Source organism: Petaurus breviceps, unplaced genomic scaffold (assembly GCF_028583685.1).
Source record: "Petaurus breviceps papuanus isolate PSGF00001 unplaced genomic scaffold, PetGlider_PUasm1.0 37, whole genome shotgun sequence".
NCBI lineage: Eukaryota > Metazoa > Chordata > Mammalia > Diprotodontia > Petauridae > Petaurus > Petaurus breviceps.
Genome location: NW_027186296.1, coordinates 78,362,852 through 78,383,668, shown reverse-complemented (window position 1 = coordinate 78,383,668; position 20,817 = coordinate 78,362,852). Strand labels below are relative to the sequence as shown.

The 20,817-nt window shown below is 37.6% G+C and overlaps 1 protein-coding gene across 6 annotated transcripts in view; it reads left to right on the top strand.

Annotated features, from left to right (window-relative positions):
• Positions 1-20,817, top strand: part of NT5C2 (5'-nucleotidase, cytosolic II) — a 266,169-nt gene that overhangs the window by 181,625 nt on the left and 63,727 nt on the right. For 4 of the 6 annotated variants that reach the window (XM_069098865.1, XM_069098868.1, XM_069098864.1 and 1 more), the window contains one exon: positions 10,673-10,788. In XM_069098865.1, the coding sequence (XP_068954966.1) occupies positions 10,688-10,788 (101 nt within the window). In that variant the 5' untranslated portion in view covers positions 10,673-10,687. Of the gene's footprint in view, positions 1-1,668; positions 1,821-10,672; positions 10,789-20,817 lie in introns of those variants that run through there. The other 2 variants (XM_069098870.1, XM_069098866.1) reach the window with 1 other exon arrangement.

Here is a 20,817-nt window from a genome sequence, read left to right as displayed (position 1 = left end):
CCTGTGAGAAATTGTTGAAAAACAGCAGTTTTTAACAACAGTTAGTAAAACATCCTGTCACTATATCTCCCTATAATTACAAAGACTAAGTGGTAGATTTTAATTATGTTAAAATATTGTAATTATTACATCAAAAATTAGTTAACTGTCTCCCAAATCCCATTACCTTTCTCGAGACTTTCTTTTTTAACATAATGTTTTGTTCATTTCCAGTGAATAAGAAAAAGTTTTGAAACTTTCCTTCAAATAATTTGAAAATAATTTTCAAAAAAAAGTAAGTGTGAAATCTAGTGAGATGGAGAATTTGCTAGACTAGGAGTTTAAAACTTGGATTCTAGTTCTGGCACTCCAGGCCAGAATAAATGTGTCTGCTTGTTCTTTAGAAATTCAATACATGCTCCAATTTTTGAAAAAATCGATTAAACTCCTCCCCCAAAATGAGCTCATTCTTGAGTCACAGCCAGTGCAAGTGAGCAGATAAAGACCTAGGAAAGTCTGGTATTGGTTCAACTAGAATTTTACATAATATTATTGAGTTTAGCTGCATGTATATCCTCATGGCCTTTGGAGACCTAACTTTAGATAAAAGACTTTGGAAGGTTACAAGCAGCAAATTTTATTCAAATATAAGTAAAAAATATCCAGATAGTCTAGTCACTCTTTTAGTAGACTTCATCCTGATACATTTGTTATGCAGCTTATTATAAGCATAGATTTTTTTCTTTTTTGAGGGGGCAAAGGCAGAGTAGTCGGGGTTAAGTGACTTGCCCAAGGTCACACAGCTAGTAAGTGTTAAGTGTCTAAAGCTGGATTTGAACTCAGGTCCTCCTGATTCCAGGGCTAGTGCTCCACTCACTTCACCACCTAATCGACCATTTCTCTCTAATTCTTAATCTCTCCTAATCCACTGGTTCCTTCCTAATTCCTTCATATAGGCCTAAAAAACTTTTCACTAAATCCTGTCCTTCCTTCAAGCTATCATCCTCTAGCTCCTCTCATTCTCTGCCAGAAGTCTAGAAAACTCTGTAATAGTCATTGTCTCCACTTCCTCTCGCTTTTTCTTTTTAATTTTAATTTTTTGCTTTTTTTTTTCTTTTTTGGAGGGGAAGGGCAGGGCACTTGGAGTTAAGTGACTTGCCCAAGATCACAGGACTAGTAAGTGCTAAGTGTCTGAGGCTAGATTTGAACTCAGGTCCTCCTGACTCTAGGGCTGGTACTCTATTCACTGTTCCACCTAGCTATCCCTTCCTCTCACTTTTCAACTCTTGCAATTTGGTTTCCTACCTTTTCACTCAACTAAGACTATTCTGTAAACTTAGCAACTACCGTGTTTCCCCGATAATAAGACACTGTCTTATTAAATTTTTTGGACAGAAAAACACCAGAGGGCTTATTTCAGGGGAGGGCTTATTTTAATGAACATTGACAGCAATGACATGTGACTCCTCTACAATTGCTTTCTTATACTCAACAGTATAGCTCTTCCTTTTTGTACTCATGTCTGGGGGTCAAAACAGACAGAATAATAAAATTATGACCATCAGCCCTTCTTTTCACTCCATCATGCCCCCTGAGTTCTTCTTTTTTCCTCCATCATGCCCTTTTTATCCTCCATCATGCCCCCTCACTCCCGCTTACATACCGGGTTTTTATGTTGTCCTCCCTCAGCTCTCCTCGACGGCACTGCTCTCAATGGCGCCAGCAAGCAAATCACTGGGGAAGAACAGGATGACGAGCTCACTGCTGCAGCTCTGATTGGATGCAGCTCGGAGCGCGGCGTGCCTTTCACCCGAGGGGGGACGGGACGGTGCATACAGAGGGTACCGTAATGTAGCGTGTAGCACAGGGGATCACCTTCACTACAGTAGCAATCTCAATAGGGCTTATTTTCGGGGGAGGGCTTATTTTAGAGGAATCTTACACAGTAAGGGGAGGGCTTATTTTCGGGATAGGTCTTATTATTGGGGAAACACGGTATCTCTTACCTCCCAAATCTCATGATCTCTTCTTAGTCCTTACTCTTCTTGACCTCACTGGTGTTTTTGGACAGTATTTTCCACCTTCCCTCCTGAACACTCTCTTTTCTTTGGGTTTCCTAGGAGTTTCTTTTTTGGGATCTTTTTCAGGAGGTGATTGGTGGATTCTTTCAAACTCTGTTTTGCCCTCTGGTTCTAAAACATCAGAGCAGTTTTCCTTGAGAATTTCTTGGAGGATGATTTCTAGGTTCTTTTTTTGATCATGGCTTTCAGGTAGTTCAATAATTTTTAAATTATCTCTCCTGGATCTATTTTCCAGGTCAGTGGTTTTCCCAATGAGATATTTCACATTGCCTTCTATTTTTTCATTTGTTTGGATCTATTTAATAGTATCTTGATTTCTCATAATGTCACTAGTTTCCATTTGCTCCACTCTAATTCTGAAGGAATGATTCTCTTCAGTGAGCTTTTGAGATCATTTTTCTATCTGGGAAATTCAGCTTTTTAAGACATTCTTCTCCTCATTGGCTTTTTGAGCCTCTTTTATCATTTGAGTTAGTCTATTTTTTAAGGTGTTATTTTCTTCAGTCAGGTTGTTGACTTTCATTTCATAATTTTCTTGCATTATTCTCATTTCTCTTCCCAAATTTTCCCCCACTTTTCTTATTTGGTTTTCAAAATCCTTTTTAAGCTCCTCTATAGCCTGTAAGTAACTTATTCTTTTCTTGGAAGCTTTTGGTGCAGGAGTTCTGACTTCACTGTCTTCCTCCTGTTCCATGCTTTGCTCCTTTTTGTCCCCAAAATAGGAGTGTAATGTTGGGTTGCTCTGTTTGGTTTGCTTCCTTTGCCTGCTCATGTTGCCACTCAATTACTTGACTTTTGGGCCTTTTACCACAGTAGGACTCTGTTACCAGACAGGGGAGCTTTGATCCAATTGCTGGGGTTTTCTCAGTTGCCTAGGGTATTAGTTGGGTGCCCTCTCTGAAGCCTCCACATGCTCTGGCAGGCTGGTCACACACCCCAGGACCTCCATCCTAGACCACAATCCAGATCCAAGCAGGTTAAAGCAAGACCGATTACCCCTCATACTGGTAGCTTGGTCCCCTTACAGTCCGCAGGCCAGGGACTGAAGCTTCTGCTTGTCTGTGTGGCCACTGTGCCTCAGCTACTTCTCCCTCCAGGGGATAAAGGCCGACCATGCTCCCAGACTATTGGATCCCAAAGTCCACACTGCACTGACCTCTCACTTTGTCCTTAGCATCTTTGGGTTGATAATTCTGGAAACCGAAACAGCTGCTGGTGATGTGAGGTCCCTCCAGCCAGGGGGCTCATCAGGCCGCCCTGAGGCTAAAACCTCCAGGCTAGGGGAACTAGGTTCGCTGGCTGGCTACGCTGGCCACTTACTGCCAGCCTGCTGGGCTGTCCTCAGTGGGAGGTTAGTTTCTCTGTGTCATTTTGTGGGTTCTGTAGCTCCAAAGTTTGTTCAGAGTCATCTTTTACATGAATTAGAGGTGGTGGGAGCCGGAGCCCCACGGAAGTCCTGGTTCTACTTCACCATCTTGACTCCACCCCCTCTTTGGGTTTCTGTGACACTAATTTCTTTTAGTTTTCCTTCTACCTGCCCGATTGTTCCTTCCTTTTTTTTTTTTTTTTTGCTTTTTTGGAGGGCAATTGGGGTTAAGTGACTTGCCTAAGGTCACCCATCTAGTAAGTGTTAAGTGTCTGAGGCCGGATTTGAACTTGGGTCCTCCTGACTCCAGGGCTGGTGCTCTATTCACTTTGCCACCTAGCCACCCCCCTTCTCTTTCCTTTTCAGTCTCCTTTACTGACTCATCATCCTAATCATACATCCTACCTTTGGAGATAGACCAAGGCTCTGGCTTGGGCTGCCTTCTATTTCTACAGTCTCTTATCAGCTCTGGGTTTAATTATCATCTCCTGGCATGTGCCTTGGGCATCTTTGTATATACCCGCACAACCTCTGTGCTAGTCCTGTATACCAGCTGCCTATTAAACAGTTTTAAACTGGATTTCCTGGGGACATCCCAAAGTCAGCATGTCCAAAACAACACTTGTCATCTTTCCACCAAACCCACCCCATGTTGAATGTCCAGTCATCCAGACTCATTCTTTTGGGGTTATCTTTCACGCCTTCCTTTGTCTCATCCTATTTGTAACTAGTCACATTTCCCAAAAATTGCCTTTTCTATTTCTATACTATCTCTTATATTCAAATCCTTCAGTTTCCTTGCACAGCTATAAATTCAATTCATCTTCTTGTCATTGCTTTCTTGGATTATTGCAGTGTCTTCCTAATAGGGCTCCCTGTCTCAGACGTTTTCTTATTCCAATTCATCGTCTATACAACTGCTCAAGTAATTTTTCCATAAATTTGACCATGGAACTCATCTACACATTAAACTTCAGTGGTTCTCACCTGCCTCTAGGAAAAAATATGTAAATTCCCCTGTTTGACATTTAAAGCCTTTAAAAACTTGGTCCCTAAAGACCTGTTTATTATATGTATGTCTTCCACTTGTACTCTGTGGTCTAGCCAAATTGGACTTCTCCCCATTTTTCATACAGGGTTCTGTCTATCCCATGGAACTTCATTTTCCATCTCCATACCTTCGCAACTTCTCTCCCCTGTGAGTTGGGTGCTCTCCACCTCTTTATAGAATTCTCTTTAGCCATAGCTAGCTAGCTATAGGACTCTATCCTCTTTGTGAATCCTTTCTTGAGCCCTTGGTCTGCTAGTGCGCTCCTTTTATTCATCTGATTTTTATTCTATATTTCTTTTGTATGTGCTTATAGATTTGCATATTGTCATGGTGTCCCCCTGCCCTTCCCATTGAATATAAGTTTCTGGAGAACAGGTTTCTTTTCATTTTTTGGTCTTTGTATCTTTATAACCTAGCAGTGTTCTCAGTTTCACAGAAATTGAAAATAGTACATGGTAAACATTTAATAAATGCTTCTTAATTAATGCTACCTCTTGGCATGGGGCAGCTAGGTGGCACAGTGGATAGAGTGCTGGGGCCTGGAGTCAGGAAGACTTATCTTTCTGAGTTCACATGCAGCCTCAGAGACTTACTAGCTGTATGACCCTGGGCAAGTAAGTTCACTGTTTGCCTCAGTTTCCTCATCTGTAAAGCGAGTGAGCTAGAGAAGAAAATGACAAACTGGGGTGGAGTCAAGATGGCAGAGTAGAAGCAGGACCTGTGCTCGGCTCCGGCTTCCACCTTCCCCAATTCATGTAAAAGGGGACTCTGAACAAACTTTGGAGCTGTAGAACCCACAGAATGACACAGAGAAGCTAACCTCCTCAGCCCGGCAGGCCAGCAGGAATCAGCCAGTGCAGCGCTCTGGGAGCTGAGGCCAGGCCCACGTGAGCCGAAGGTTTTAGCCCCTGTGCCGGCCTGACCAGCCGCCGGCCAGAGGGACTCCAGATCACTAGCAGCTCTTGCCGTCTCCAGAATTATCAACACATAGATGCAAAGGACAAATTGAGAGTTCAGTGCAGTGCGGACTTTGGGACCCAGTAGTTGGGAGTGCGTTGGCTTTTGCCCCCAAGGGCGAGCCGCTGAGAGCTGTGGACACAGCCGCTGCCAAATGGCAGCTTCAGCCCCTGGCCTGCAGAGTGTAGGGGCACAAAGCAACCAGTCTTAGAGGTAATCGCTCTTGCTTTAACCTGCTTGGATCTGGATTGCGGTCTAGGGTGGAGGTCCTGGGGTGTGTTCAGCTTGCCAGAGCGTGTGGAGTCTTCAGCAAGGGCACCCAACTAATACCTCCAGCATCTGAAAAAAACCCCAGCATTTGGTATGAAGCTCCCCTGTCTGGTAGCAGAGTCCCACTGTGGCAAAAGGCCCAAAAATCAAGTATATGAGTGGCAACATGACCAGGCAAAGGAAGCAAAGCAAATAGAAGAATCCAACATTAGACTCCTATTTTGGGGACAAAAAGTATCAAAGCATGGAACAGGAGGAAGACAGTGAAGTCAGAACTCCTGCACCAAAAGCTGCAAAGGAAAGTAAGAGCTGGTTATGAGCCATAGAGGACCTTAAGAAGCAGATAAGAGAAGTGGAGGAAAAATTGGGAAGAGAAATGAGAATGATGCAAGAAAATTACGAAATGAGAGTCAACAGCCTGACTGAGGAAAATCACACCTTAAAAAACAGACTAACTCAAATGGCAAAAGAGGCTCAAAAAGGCAACGAGAAGAATGCCTTAAAAAGCTGAATTTGCCAGATGGAAAAAGAATCTCAAAAGCTCACTGAGGAGAATCATTCCTTCAGAATTAGATTGGAGCAAATGGAAGCTAATGACTTTATGAGAAATCAAGATGCTGTTAAACAGATCCAAACAAATGAAAGAATAGAAGGCAATGTGAAATATGTCATTGGAAGAACCACTGACCTGGAAAATAGATCCAGGAGAGATAATTTAAAAATTTACTGGACTACCTGAAAGCCATGATCAAAGAAAGAACTTAGAAATCATCCTCCAAGAAATTCTCAAGGAAGACTGCCCTGATGTTTCAGAACCACAGGGCAAAACAGAGGTTGAAAGAATCCACTGATCACCTCCTGAAAAAGATCCCAAAAAGTAAACTCCTAGGAAAATTATAGCCAGGTTCTGGAATTCCCAGATTAAGAAGAGACTGTTACAAGCAGCCAGGAAGAAACAATTTGAATATTGTGGAAACACAATCAGGATAACACAGTATCTGGCAGCTTCTATACTGAGGGATCGAAGGGCTTGGAATGTGATATTCCAGAGGTCAAAGGAGCTGGAATTAAAACCAAGAATCACCTACCCAGCAAAACTGAGTATCATGTTTCAGGGGAAAATATGTTGATTCAGTAGAATAGAGGACTTTCAAGCATTCTTGATGAAAAAACCAAAGTTGAATAGAAAATTAGACATTTAGATACGAGAAGCATGAGAAGGTAAACAGGGAAAAGAAATCATAAGGAACTTATCAAAGTTGAACTATTAACATTCCTACATGGAAAAACAATAATTGTAACTGATGAAACTTTTCTCAGTATGAAAATAGTTTAAGGGAATATATATATGTCTGTATATGAGGGTATATGGGCATATGAATACATATGTGAATGTGTGTATATATGTTTACAGGTATACATAGATAGAGGGCACAGGACCAATTTAATAGGAAGGGATGATACTTAAAAGGTGAAATTAAGAGGTGAGAGGCATATAATGAGAGGAGATGGGGAGAGACTGAATGGGGTAAACTCTCATATAGAAGAGGCAAGGGAAAATGGTTACAATGGAGGGGAAGAACTGGAAGGCAAAAGGGAATGGGTCAACCTTATTCTCATTGAATTTGGCTTGGGGAGGGAATGAAATACACACTAAATAGGGTATCTCATCCTCCAGGAGAATAGGAGGGAAGGGGATGAGAGGGGGGATGATGGAAGGGAGGGCAGCCTTGGGGGGAGGGAAGTTGGAAGCACCCACTTTTGAAAAGGGACAGGATCAAAGTAGAGAATACAACTAGTGCGAGTTGGGATAGGAGGGAGGGAAATATAGTCAGTCTTTTACAGTATATCTAATATGGTAATGTTTTACATTAGCTACACATGTACAACCTATACTGAACTGCTTATCTTCCCAGTAAGGGTGGGTGACAAGGGAGGAAGGTAATGAATCTGGAATTCAAAGTTTTAAAGTCAAATGTTTACATACATAAATAAGTATATTATTATTAATACTGTTTTTCATGTAATTGGGAAATAAGATATACAGGCACTGGGGCATGGAGTTCCACCATAAGGAGGAGGGGATATCCTGTGGGACTACTATTTTGGGCCGGTGGGTAGGGGAAAAATGGGGAGAAATTTTGTAACTCAAAATCTGTCGGAGATGAATGATGTAAATAAAAAAAAAAATGACAAACCACTCCATTATCTTCGCTAAGAAAATCCCAAATGAGGTCATGAAGCATCAGATATGTCTGAACGACAGACTCTTGCAATATTTGTTATTTATTACTTTGTGTATCTGTTTTGTGACCTTAACTAGATTGTGTAAACTCTTGGAATTATACCTCCACATTCCATACAGAATGTTTAATGTTTGTTTTAAAAAATTAGTAGATAAGATTATGATGCTCTGATGTATATTCATCACAAGTTAGCATTAAATTATGGACCTTTAAAAATTAGAAATAAAATAAGGTTTGATTCAAATCTCAAATATTAAAGTTGCTTGAATAAGAATTCGTGTTATTTTTCATTCTATTATTTGCTAAAAATAGATATATCATTGATTTGGGTTTCCCTGCATTATATCGATATAAACATATCAAAGTTTAGCTTAAGATTAATTAATCAAACCTTTGCAGACAGATAAGTACCAAGTGCTTTCTTCAATCACCATTCCTTCTTCCATTTTTTATCATTCCTCTTTCCTGGAATAATTCTCTGTGTGAAGGACACAGTCGGTTTGGTTGGACCATAAGAGTACAAGGGAAGGAGCAAAACCTAATGGTACTTGGGGGCCATGATGTCAAAAGGCTTTGTTTTAACCCCTCGACCTGTTAGAATCCTTATCTGCTTTCAAATTCTTCTCTTTTCTAATTTTCAGAGAGCACTCTATCCAGATCTCTCCTTTGCTTCTATGACTTTCATTACACTTCTCCATGTACATTTATCTCCAAGGGAATTGGAAATTGCTCAGAGGCAAAGACTGCCATTTTTATCTTTGTATCCCTAGTGTCTTGATTACAGCAGGCACATAATTCATATTTGAATGAAATTGAATTGATATCCAGGGTGGAATGAAATTATGCAATTGTTATTTTCTTCATTATTTAGTATGCTATTTTTTTTTTTGTTTGAATTAAAACTTTATAAAATGAAATGCTTGGCAAGAAAAAATAATGTGGATTGTTCCGTTAAAATTGTTCTTTATTCTTGTGGTATTTGTGGTATGTTTTGTTCATTGAAATGATCAAAAATATTTTTTTAGGTGTAAGACTTATAGGTATATTTAGCGACATTGTAGGAAGTTTTTTTCCTTTTAGTTTTCCTCTCGGCTAAATTTTAACTGAAATGTCATATAAACAATATTATTCCCTTCCCACATAAAATATTTGCAAGTTTCGATTCCCAAATAAGATTATAAAGAAGCTTTAACTCTAGGAATTGAAAATAGCCAGATGGATATCTAGTCTATAAATCTTGAAGTACAGATTATCTGTCAGAATTAAGGCCTGCAATAGAGTGCTATTTCGGAGACATAGAACATAGAAGGTTTCTTAAAGACACTAGTAATCATGTGGTATGTTTTTAAACTGTGTGTGAAAGTTTTTTATTTTTACTTAAAGCTGTTTACAGATGATAACTTCAGAATTATGAGTGTAACTTAAGAACATTGCATTATGTTTTAAGTACGCAAAGTTAATCTCATTCGCCTCCTCAGTTAGATATTCACTTTAGTGACATGAATGTGAGATGCTTCAGTTCCTCTCTTTTAGTCTGTAGTCTTTAACACCAGTTAAAAGCAGCTTATGCACATATTGAAAAAGGAAAAAAAGGACAGTATTAGATCATTAGAAGGGGACATGTTATCTTACTTTCCCACTGAAATGTCTTCACTCAATCAGGATGAAATGTTAGGCCCTCAGTTTATCCAGGTTCTGCTTGAAAAATTTCCATTTGAAGAATTTTGCTTTATTTTTTGCAAAACCATAGTTGAAAATATTGTTATCACTATCTCCATATGCTAAGAAAATGTAGAACAAATTTTTCTTAGTATTCTATACCTGGAAATATGATTCTTTTATGATAAACTTGGATAGTTTTTTTTAATATAAGAACTTTACGTGAATGTATTTTTCCTTATTCTCAGATTTTTCTTTAAATTCTGTGCTCAGTTGTAATAATTAGCTTATCCTGGATGCCTAATTTTATCTACTCTTACCAACTGCTTTTTGTTATGTTTTTATTTTTAATTGTCTGATTATATACATGCTTTAATTTTTTTTGGGGGGGGGCAATTGGGGTTAAGTGACTTGCCCAAGCTCAAACGACTAGTTTTTGTGTTAAGTGTCTGAATTGGAACTGAGGTCCTCCTGACTCCAGAGTAGGTGCTGTATTCACTGTGCCACCTAGCCCTAGCCGCCCCTCATGCTTTAATTTTGTAGATCATATAAAGAACTTTTTGGAAGCAGACAGGGAGAATAACAATCATAAATTAAGCTGTAGATTGTATATTAGTACTCTAATATACATTACATTTTTCTTAAAAATTAGATGCGTTAAAGAATACATAGATGATTATAGATATTACATGTGTATATACTTATTTTACTCTGAAGTTAATGTATATAACTTCATAATAAATTCTTTTAAAAATTTATTGTTTGAAAAGTTATATGTAAAGCTCTCAATTGTATAGTTTCTGAAATTTGCTTAAAATAAGTAATTTGGCAGTTATTCTGAATTATTTATTAAAAGTAGCATTGCCAATATCTGTGTTACCTTGAATAATTTTGAGACTGGTTATCTACATGTGGAGTTTATTTTCATGAATTTACAAATATTTTGAAGTTATAGTTTCTTCAGTCAGTTGTTTGTAAACTAGCATTTCATGGATATGTTTATTCAATACCAGTGAAGAGATACTAATACTAAATGGCTTTACTCTTCTTTCCTGGAATGCAGCATACGTTAACAAAGATGACTACCTCTTGGAGTGATCGGTTACAGAACACAGCAGAGATGCCAGCTAACATGGACAGGCATGCACTGAAAAAGTATCGGAGAGAAGCCTATCACCGGTAAGTTTTTGGGTGCAGGCTTATTTGAGTATTCTTAAATGGATTACTGAATACTAAAATTTCAGGTACTAGAAAATTTCACCATGATTATGAAGGATGTAATCCCTAATTAACCATTCCTGCAAACCGAGGAGTGTTTTGAAAAAATTTTTAAAAATATTCTGCTGCCTGCACAATTAGGATACACACACACACACACACTTTTTTTTTTTGCTTTTTGGAAGGGGGGCAAGGTAGGGCAGTCGGGGTTAAGTGACTTGCCCAAGGTCACACTTCTAGTTTTGTGTTAAGTGTCTGAGGCCAGATTGAACTCAGCTTCTCCTGACTCCAGGGCCAGTGCTCCATTCACTGAGCCACCTAGCCACCCCCATAATTAGGATAACAATAGGTATTTAAAATTTTTTAATAGTTATGAACTTGACAAATATAAAAAAGGAACATTTTACCATATAGAGAACAGAAAAAGAGGAGCATATATGAAACTATGAATGTCTACTATAACTTCCTTACCTTAAAATGTATTTCTTAATGTACTAGTTCAAATATTACCCTACTTTTACATCCCCTTATGACATTTTTTCTGTTCTCTTTTATGTATTTTTTTTTAAAAGCAATTGGGATTAAGTAACTTGTTCAAGGTTACATGGCCAGTTATTTCTGGGTGTGGTGCTAAGTGTCTGAGCCCAGATTTGATCCCCAGGTCATCCCGACACTGGAGCTGGTTCTTAACTCACTGAGCCAACTGGCCGCCCCTCTTTTATGTATTTTTAAATTAATTTTTAAAAATGAACAAATTTATCTTTTTCCTGCCTCCAGTGGAAAAAAAGAGGAAAACCCTGAAAACAAATACACATAGTTTAAGGGTAGCTAGGTGGCACAGTGAATAGAGCATTGGCCCTAGAGTCAGGAGGACCTGAATTCAAATTTGGCCTCAGTCACTTAATACTTATTAGTTGTGTGACCTTGGGCAAGTCACTTACCCCAGTTGCTCTGCCTTCCCCCTCCAAAAAAAAAGACAGCACCCTCCCCTCAAAAAAAAAACTCCAAATAAATACACATAGTTAATTAAACAAAACAAATGATTACATTGGCTATGTCCAGAAACATGTCCTATTCTTTATCACCCCTCTGTTGGGAGATGGGTATCATTCTTTGTCATCTTGATTATTGTATTGATTGATGTTCTTAAATTTTTCAAAGTTGTCTATTTTTACAGTATTGTTATAGCATAAATTGTTTTCTTGGTTCTTTTTACTCTGCATCATTTTATACCTGTCTTCTGGTTTCTCAGATATTATATTGTTGTTTTATTCAAATGATTCATTAATCCTCTTTTCTTTCTTTTCTTCCTTTTTTGACATCACTTACTCTTCCCTCCTTAACTCTTACTCCTTAAAAAGAAACTCCTTCTCGAAACAAATAAATAGTCAAAACAAATCCACTTGTTGGCTGTGATGAAAAACGTATGGCTCTATATAAATTTTCACTATTTTTGTATATTACCAACAAAACCCAACCAGAAGAGATAGAAAGAGAAATTCTATTTAAAAATAATCATAGCATGTACAAAATACTTGGGGTTTTACCTGCCATAACACACAGGAACTCTAAATACAACTATAAATATTTTATACCAATAAAGACAGACCTAAATTATGGGAGAAATAATAATTCCTTATAGGTGGTCTGTACTAGTATAATTAAGAATTGCAGTGTCACTGACAATGGTTAAGCAGTCATGCCTGCCAGTTCTTTCAGTACCTGAGGATGGGGTTGATCTGGACCCAGGTAACTTAGGGAAAGCTAAGTCCTCTGCCTTCTTATCTTTTGTATCAACTTCCTGTTAGTCATTTTTGTTCTGTCACTTCTAGGGTAAAGGTCATTTTTCTTTATAAACAAAATGGAAGCAAAATAAGAATTGAGCAGGTCTGCCTTCTCTCTGTGATTAATTTTCATTGTCCCATCCATCCCAAGCAAAAGTCCTGGTCCTTCTTTGATTCTCCTTTTTCTTCCACTATAACTGGAAAACCCCTTTTTGTTGGCTTTAGCTTACTAGCCTCAGCTCTTTCTATGCTTTAGCATTTTTATGCTATTTTTACAGGATCACCATGCCATAGTCTTGTATTCGTTTTCTGTTACATGGTTTTGCTTACATTTTCTATATATTTCCTTTTGAAATCTAAGTTGCTGAGTTAACATGTGCATCCACAGAAGCCTCTTTAGACGTATCCATTCTAATTTCTTAGTGGAATTGTTTCCCTTTGTATCTTAGACATTTCATTTTTGAACATCTATCCCTTCTCAACTGACTTCTGCTAAAGAATTTTTTCTATGGGATTCTATCTATTTTTCCTTTGAAACCATTGAAATTTGCTTTCCTAAAATCCAGGGTACATGTCAGACTGCCCATAATGTAAGATGGAGTGATAACTTTCCCCCAAGGTTCCATCAACCAGTTCCTCCCTGTTAATGAGAATCAGATCCAGAATAAGTTTTTTTTGTTGGTTCTTCTACCCTTTGAAAGTTGAAATTATTATAAGGCAGGTCAAGAAGTTACTTTCTGCTTTGCTTTTGGCACAGGGTCAACAGATATCTAGATAACTCAAGTCTCCCATCACTTCTCTATCATGCCTCTTGTCCCTGGCTTATGATCTGTTGCTCAAACTCCTAATTCATCTAACTGTCCCAGGGATCTCAAGTGTACTCTACTGACAAAATCACTTCTATTTCTTCCTCCTTTGACCTTCACATATGTACCTTCTGTCTTGCTTCTCCCCTGGTTTCTTCATTTCTTCACATGAATGTCTTTTTAATATATGCTACTCCACTCACCCTTTTACCTTTCCAGTCATGAGTTTCATCTTATAAAGACTCAGTGATAACCTAGTCAAAATTTTCCGCTCATGTTAGAACATTTAGATCCTCTTATTTACCCAAATGTAGAGCATTTGTATATAGATTCTTGGGGCTATGGGTTTTACTATTGGCTCTTTTCTTGGATTTTGTCTTCTGTGATTTTTTGAGTCTTAGCTGTTTTTTAAAGCTACTCTATAGGATCTAACTTTGGGAATATATTCTTCTGTGTCCCCCATGCTTTTTTAGTTTAAAACACTTGTTGACAGTGAATTTTTGGGAGAACGTAACTAACTCCATTTTATTTTTTATTTGCCACTTTGCTATGTAATGACCCTTGTATGAACTGTCAGACCATCTGCAGCAGCTGGTTTCCTTCAGTGTCTTCTCTAATTTGTATGAAAAAAACTTAATTACTTAAAAAAAAAAAAGGATTTCAGATTCTCTGGAATGTTCCCCTTCCCTTTTTCAGCCTGACAGACAATTTCTTTTGATTCACTGAAACTAGCTATAGAAATGGGACACATCCCTTATCTACTTTAGCTAATTATAAACATTTTTCTTATCAAGCATACTTTTCCTTGTGTGGCTAGTTGTACTTTAATGAGCAGCCATCTTTTTTTTTCTTTTTTCATTTCATGTAATGTATAAATACTACTAGGGAATTGTTACACTCTGTAACAAAACCTCTTTTGCTTCATGTCGACTTAATTATCATTAGTTAGTCAACGTGATAAGAAAATTCATGCAACACTTTTTTGACTAGTTTTTCAAGACACTTGTCAAATACATTATGTATTTCATTTTTAACCAGAAATCTGTTAGCCCTTTGCTGTAAGCTATGATAAAAGAATCCATTCTCAAATTCCACCTTTTTAACCAGCTATTCACTTTCCAAACTAATTTTTCTTTTGCATCCCTTGTCTACATAACTTGTGCTCCTGTGGTCTTCAGTTTTCCTTACTGAAGACTTCATCGTCATTGGAAAAACTTTTTAGGTTCCTTCTTGTAGTAGATCACCCCAAGTGGGTAGTGCCCATTCATTTCAATAAGTTTTGGCGGATTCTCTTCTATGTTTTGGAAGATAATAGATCTCTCTTATTGTTAGCAGGTTAGCACATAACTGCCTCATTACTCCTAATCTGGGAATCACAAACTATAGCTGCTCTTCTTTTCTTTCTCTTTGCCTTAGTAGATAATCTCGTAGCAGATAACTTCAATTATAACACCCTTGGGAGGACAGACATCTTCTTCATCCTTAGGACATCCAGCTTTCACCTCTTCAGGAAGAACCTTAAATTTGCCATTAGGCTCACTTGTACAGTTGTCCTTTTCCTTCCTTTCTTTTATGAGTAGGTACTTTTTCATTTTCAGTTATCCTGACAAGGGTCCAGTCTCTCCTTTATAACTTAGATACCTTTTCTCCTATTGAAGTCTTAGAGCTGTTTCCTTTAGGAGCCCTTCATTCACTGTAGTTATGTGGAATGTAGAGTAATATTCTTTGAGGACCCTTTATCTTCTTCTCCAAGATGGAGATTAGTTTATTCACATAAGTCATTTGACTGTAGCAGAAATACAAACATGTCACACCTAATATTAAATCACTATGTAGTTTCCTCTCTTCTCCACATAATGGTTGATATTTCCAGCCATTTCTTGTGAATGTTTGTGCCTCAACCCTAAGCCCCTGATGGCTGCTAAATACTGACTGTGGCTTCTTGTAGCAGCATGCACCCTAGCATACCCAGGATGGCTGCTAGCACAAGTTCTTTGGTCTGCTTTTCTAAAGGAAAGCTCCTCAAAAAGGGTTAACAATATTACTTTAACCAAACATATATCATTACTTAGTTCAGGGGGAAAAGTTAGCACCCTGAACTTCATAGAGTACAAACAAGTTACAAGCGGACAAAAAATACAGATAGAGAAAATAAACTCAACAAACCGACAGGGCTTCTTGCCGTCTGACCATTGCATACATACAGTTAGTTACCAGAGAGAGAAGCACCAACATCTGTTAATTCCCTTTCCAATTCTTTAGTCAATAGCTATTTTTTTTTCTTCTAGCACTCTTATTTAATAAATTTATAAAAATGGTTTTCAACTCTGTTAGAAATCTTGCTTCATTTCCTCCAGTAATTCTAGTTGAAGTTGTGTCTAAGCTGTGTTTTCTTTTGTGTTTTGCTGTAAATATTTTGGAGTTATTCTCTGATTCTTGGTTTGTATCTTGAGTGTCCCTGTTTTTTATTTGTTTGCTCCTCATTCCAGCCTCCTTTCTCACTTTAGACTTTATATTAAAGCCAGGTTCTGTGGCACTTCTGTAGGGAAGGTCCAGGCTAGTCCCATTTCTGATTTTGTGGGATGTTGAGTGTTAAATGCTATTTCAGGATCTCAGGGATAGCTCAGGTTGTAAATTTTCAGTGCTCTTAAGTGGTTAAATCCAGGGTAGATTCTGATTACTGCTCACCCTGGTTTGAGCTCTATAAGTTCCTTAACTGGATTTGGGTTGTAGCAATAAAAGACTTATGTAGGCGCTTTCTTGGTTCAGAGTGATGCAAGAAATTCAGTGTTTTTTGTTTTTTTTTTACACCCCCATCATCTCTATTACTGGTCATTCCACTGACAGAAAAAATAGTTAAGCAGAACAAACTAATATGTCAACATATCTGATGGCATATGAAATATTACATTCCTGTAGTCTACCTTTCCTCTGTTGAGAGGAAGTGTGTTTCATCATTTGCCTTCCACAATTCAGATTAGTAATTATTGCATTAATTCATATTTTGTAGTCTTTCTGTTTTCCTTCATATTATTTTGGTCATTTGATATTCAGTTCTCTTGGTTCTGCTTTTTTTGGAATGCATTGGTTCCTAGAAGTCTTTTAAAGTTTTCTGAATTCCTCATATTCACTTTTATGGTATATTACATTAGATTCATTATCACAATTTATTCATCCATTCTTCTGCTTTATTTCCAAGTTTTCTCTTTTATTTTTTGCTACCACACAAAAAAATGCTGCCACAAATCTTTGGCATGTAAAGGACTTAGATATACTCAAGGAATATGCCTAGTATTGGGGCAGATTTTATGAACAGTTTGGTTTCTATTCTGACGTAACTCCGAATTATTTTCTAGAAAGATTGGATCAGTTCTAGCATCCACTCTGGTAGGAGTGTGCTTTTCTTGCATAGTTACTCCTTCATTTACTTTTTCTATCTTTTGGCAAGAAATGGCCTGAGAGATAGAGGACCACAAGTCTCTCCCCTCTTCAGTACATCCTTCACTCAGCTACCAAAGTGATCTCCCTAAATTAGTACAGGTCTGATCATGTCATCTCATCATCCAGTAAACTCCAATGGCTCTCTATCACCTCCAGGATTAAATATCAAATCCTTTGATGTTGAAAGCCCTTCATAACTTGGCCTTTCCTACCTTTCTGATCTCCCATGTACGCTGCAATTCAATTACACAGGTCTTCTTTCTGTTTCTTGTACAAAATTGTCAATCTCTTCTAACCCCAGGTGTTTTCATTGATTGTCGCCCCATTCCTGCATGCTCACTCTCCCTCCCTCCCTACTGGCTTCCTTTAAGTCCCAGTTAAAATCTCACCTTTTAAAGAAAGCCTTTTTATATCCCCTTTAATTTTCTCATTTTTTCTCTAGTGATTATTTCTATTCTGTCCTGTTTAGAGCTTGTTTGTAAATATTGTTTGCATATTGTCTTCCCCATTAGACAATGAGCTCCTCGAGAGTAGGAGCAGTCTTTTCTTTGTTTCCCCAGAGCTTAGCACATAGTAGGTGCTTAATAAATATTTATTGACTGACTAGCCTTGGAGTTAGATCAGGATTTAAGTACTGCATTTTAACATATACTATTTATGGTTTTTGTTGAGTTGTTTTTCATAGTGTCTGATTCTTCATGACCCAGTTTGAGGTTTTTTTGACAAAGATACTGGAGTGATTTGCCATTTCCTTCTCCAGATCATTTTACAGTTGAGGAATTGAGGCAAACGGGTAAGTGACTTGCCCAGGGTCACCTGTCTGAAGCAGGATTTGAATTCACAGGGATGAATGTATCTTCTGACTCCAAGCCAAGCTTGGTTCTATCTACTGCACCACCTAGCTGCCCCTAGTTGTGTGGCAGTGGGTAAATCACTTAACTTGCAACTAAGATTGTTAGAAATGAAGTGAAGAAATTTCTTCACTGGAATATCCCCCCCCTCCCCATAAAAAAGCTTCTTCTAGAAGGTTTGCTGATATGAAGTATAACTTGTTACTCTAACTGTAGTTTTTGCTTTCCTCTTCTTGTCTAAATTTATGTTAAGACTCTTTGCCCTTTCTTAATAGGTATTAATAAATCTGAGTAAATGGGAATTCTAGAAGATAACTTTTTTTTTTAATCATATTAAAAATTTTTCTATGCCTGTGCTTTGTAGGACTTTTAATCATAATTGAGTGTTGTATTTTATCAGAGATTGTTATCAGCTGATATAATTGAGGTTTGAATTTTTTGCCTTTAATATGATTAATTATTATTTTATTATCACTGGACCATTCTTATTTCCTTGGCATTAATCCAACTTGATCAGTGACTTTTTTTTTTATAAATTAATGCAATCTTTTTGCTAGATTTTATTTAAAATTTCAAAACCTAAATTAATGATATCCCTCTCTTTGCTTTATCCTTCTATGCTTTAGGTATCAGGATTGTATTTCTTTCCTAAAAGGAGTTGAGTAGAATGTTTTCTTTACTAATTTTAAAAGATAATTTATATCGTATTGGTATTAATTGCTCTTTTAAAAGTTTGATAGAATTCTCCTTTAAATGTATCTGGAGCAGAGATTTTTCTTTGGCCTTTTCCTTGTAGCTAGTTAAGTGAGAATTTTATTTTCCTTATTTTGAGTGATACAGTTCATCTTTATTTAGTATTTTAATATTTACAGAGCACTTACCTCACAGCAATACTATGTTGGTAAATAGTGTATTAGCATATCTAATTTGCAGATTTAATTACTGAGGCTGAGAGATTCTAGATGATTTGCTTGCAGTCTTAAAGCTGGTAAATGTTAATTATGACTAAGAATTCTGACTTAAGACCAGTGGAGTAATGTTTCCATTACACCATGCTGCCTCTCCTAAATAGAAATTTTAAAAAATTGCTTTTTACCATTGAATTTGATGCAGACAAGCTTTTTTCACATTTTAAACTCTGGGAAGTAAGGAGGGGAAAGGAAACATATCTCTACCCCTAAATTCTAACTTTGTTCTTGTTTTACATATTTATCTGCTTTTTAAAAAATTTAGCTTTGATTCCTAAGGCTTATAACCTTAAAGATAATTTTTTATGTTCCAACATAATCAGATAGACATGAAAATGCTGCTTATTCACTGAAATGCCACTTAGATTTTATTACCTTTTTCCACGTCTCCAGCCACAGCTCTAATTGATGTACTCATCACCTAATACCTGATTTGCTATGGTATTCTACCTAATTTCCTTAAATTCACTTTCATTTCTTTTATTAATTATATATTTAAACACACATGTGTACTATTATAATTTAAATTTATGTTTACAAAGCACTTTCTTCACACCAACCCTGTGAAATAGATTAATCCTACAGCCAGGATGTGTCAGAGGCAGCTGCCCCTTCCATTCGGAACTTTCATCCAGTACATCCAAGATTTCAGGCCATCTCTCTACCTCTCAATTCTCTTCTATGTTACAGATATTTAAATACATAACTTATCTCTCCTACCAGACTGTGCAATATTTATAGAACTAAAACTGTGTCTAATTTCTCTTTGCATCACTCTGCTTCTCAACAATCTGTGTCTTTTTTTTTGCTTTTTGGAGGGCAATTGTAGTAAAATGACTTGCCCAAGGTCACACAGCTAGTTTTTTTGTGTGTGTTAAGTATGTGAGGCCAGATCCAAACTCAGGTCCTCCTGACCCCAGGGCTGTTGCTCTATTCACTGCACCACCTAACCACCCCAAATAAATACCAGTCAGTTTGTTTTTGCAGGGCAGTTGGGGTTAAGTGACATGCCCAAGGTCACATGGCTAGTTTTTGTGTGTATGTAAGTGTCTGAGGCTGGATTTGAACTCGGGTCCTCCTGACTCCAGGGTCCGGTGCTCTATTCACTGCACCACCTAGCCACTGCCAATCTCAGTGTCTTTACACAGAGGCAGCAGAGGAAGAGAGCCACTTCTGGATTCTGAAGACCTGAATTTAAATCCTACTTCTGATAATTAAGTGTGTTAAATAGTTTTGTGGCCAATAGAAAATCATTTCCTCACCTGTAAAGCAAAAGATTGTTGACTTTTTTTTCATGAACACAGTTTGCAAGATTAATAATAATAATAATAATAATAGCTAATGTAATAGTTTACTATGCTAAGCTCCTTACAATTATCATCTCATTTGATCTTCACCACAATCCTGAGTTAGGTGCTCTTATTCTCATTTTATAGATGAGGAAACTGAAGCAGAGTTTAAATAACTTGTCCAAAATCACACAACTTGTTCCTGAAACTGGATTTAAACTCAGGTCTTCCTGATTTTGGACCTAGAGCACTATCTGCTGAAATTTGAAATGTAACTTAGCTTTTTAAAAAAAACAACACTAAAATATGCTTTATCTGATTTGATGTTTTGGTTGCAAGTTCTCAGAAATGCCACGTCTGAATCTTGGTGTAGTTTTTACAGTATAAATCAAGGATCAGAATGCCCAAGAGACCTTGTGACTTTAAGACTCCACCTTTTTAGGATGCTTGTTTAGTTATTATACAGCTGCCTCTCAAATCTGAGGGAATTGTTTAAAGCCTTAAAATAGACCTGTGGACTTGACTATGTGTAGTGGCACCATGGTGCATAGAAGGCCAGCCCTGAAGTTGGGAAGTTCAGGCAGTTATGTCCAACTCTTTGTGACCCTATTTGGGATTTTCTTGGCAAAGGTACTCGAGTGGTTTGCCATTTCCTTCTCTAGCTCATTTTATAGATGAGGAGAGTGAAGCTAAGTGAGGCTAAGTGACTTGTCCAGGGTCACAAAGCTTCTGTGTTTGAGGCCAGATTTGAACTCTTCCTGAACTTCAGTCTTCCTGACTCCAGGGCCATCACTCTATCTACCTGTGTTCTAGTTGGGAGTTAAAGACATGCATTCAAATCTGGCAAGTCA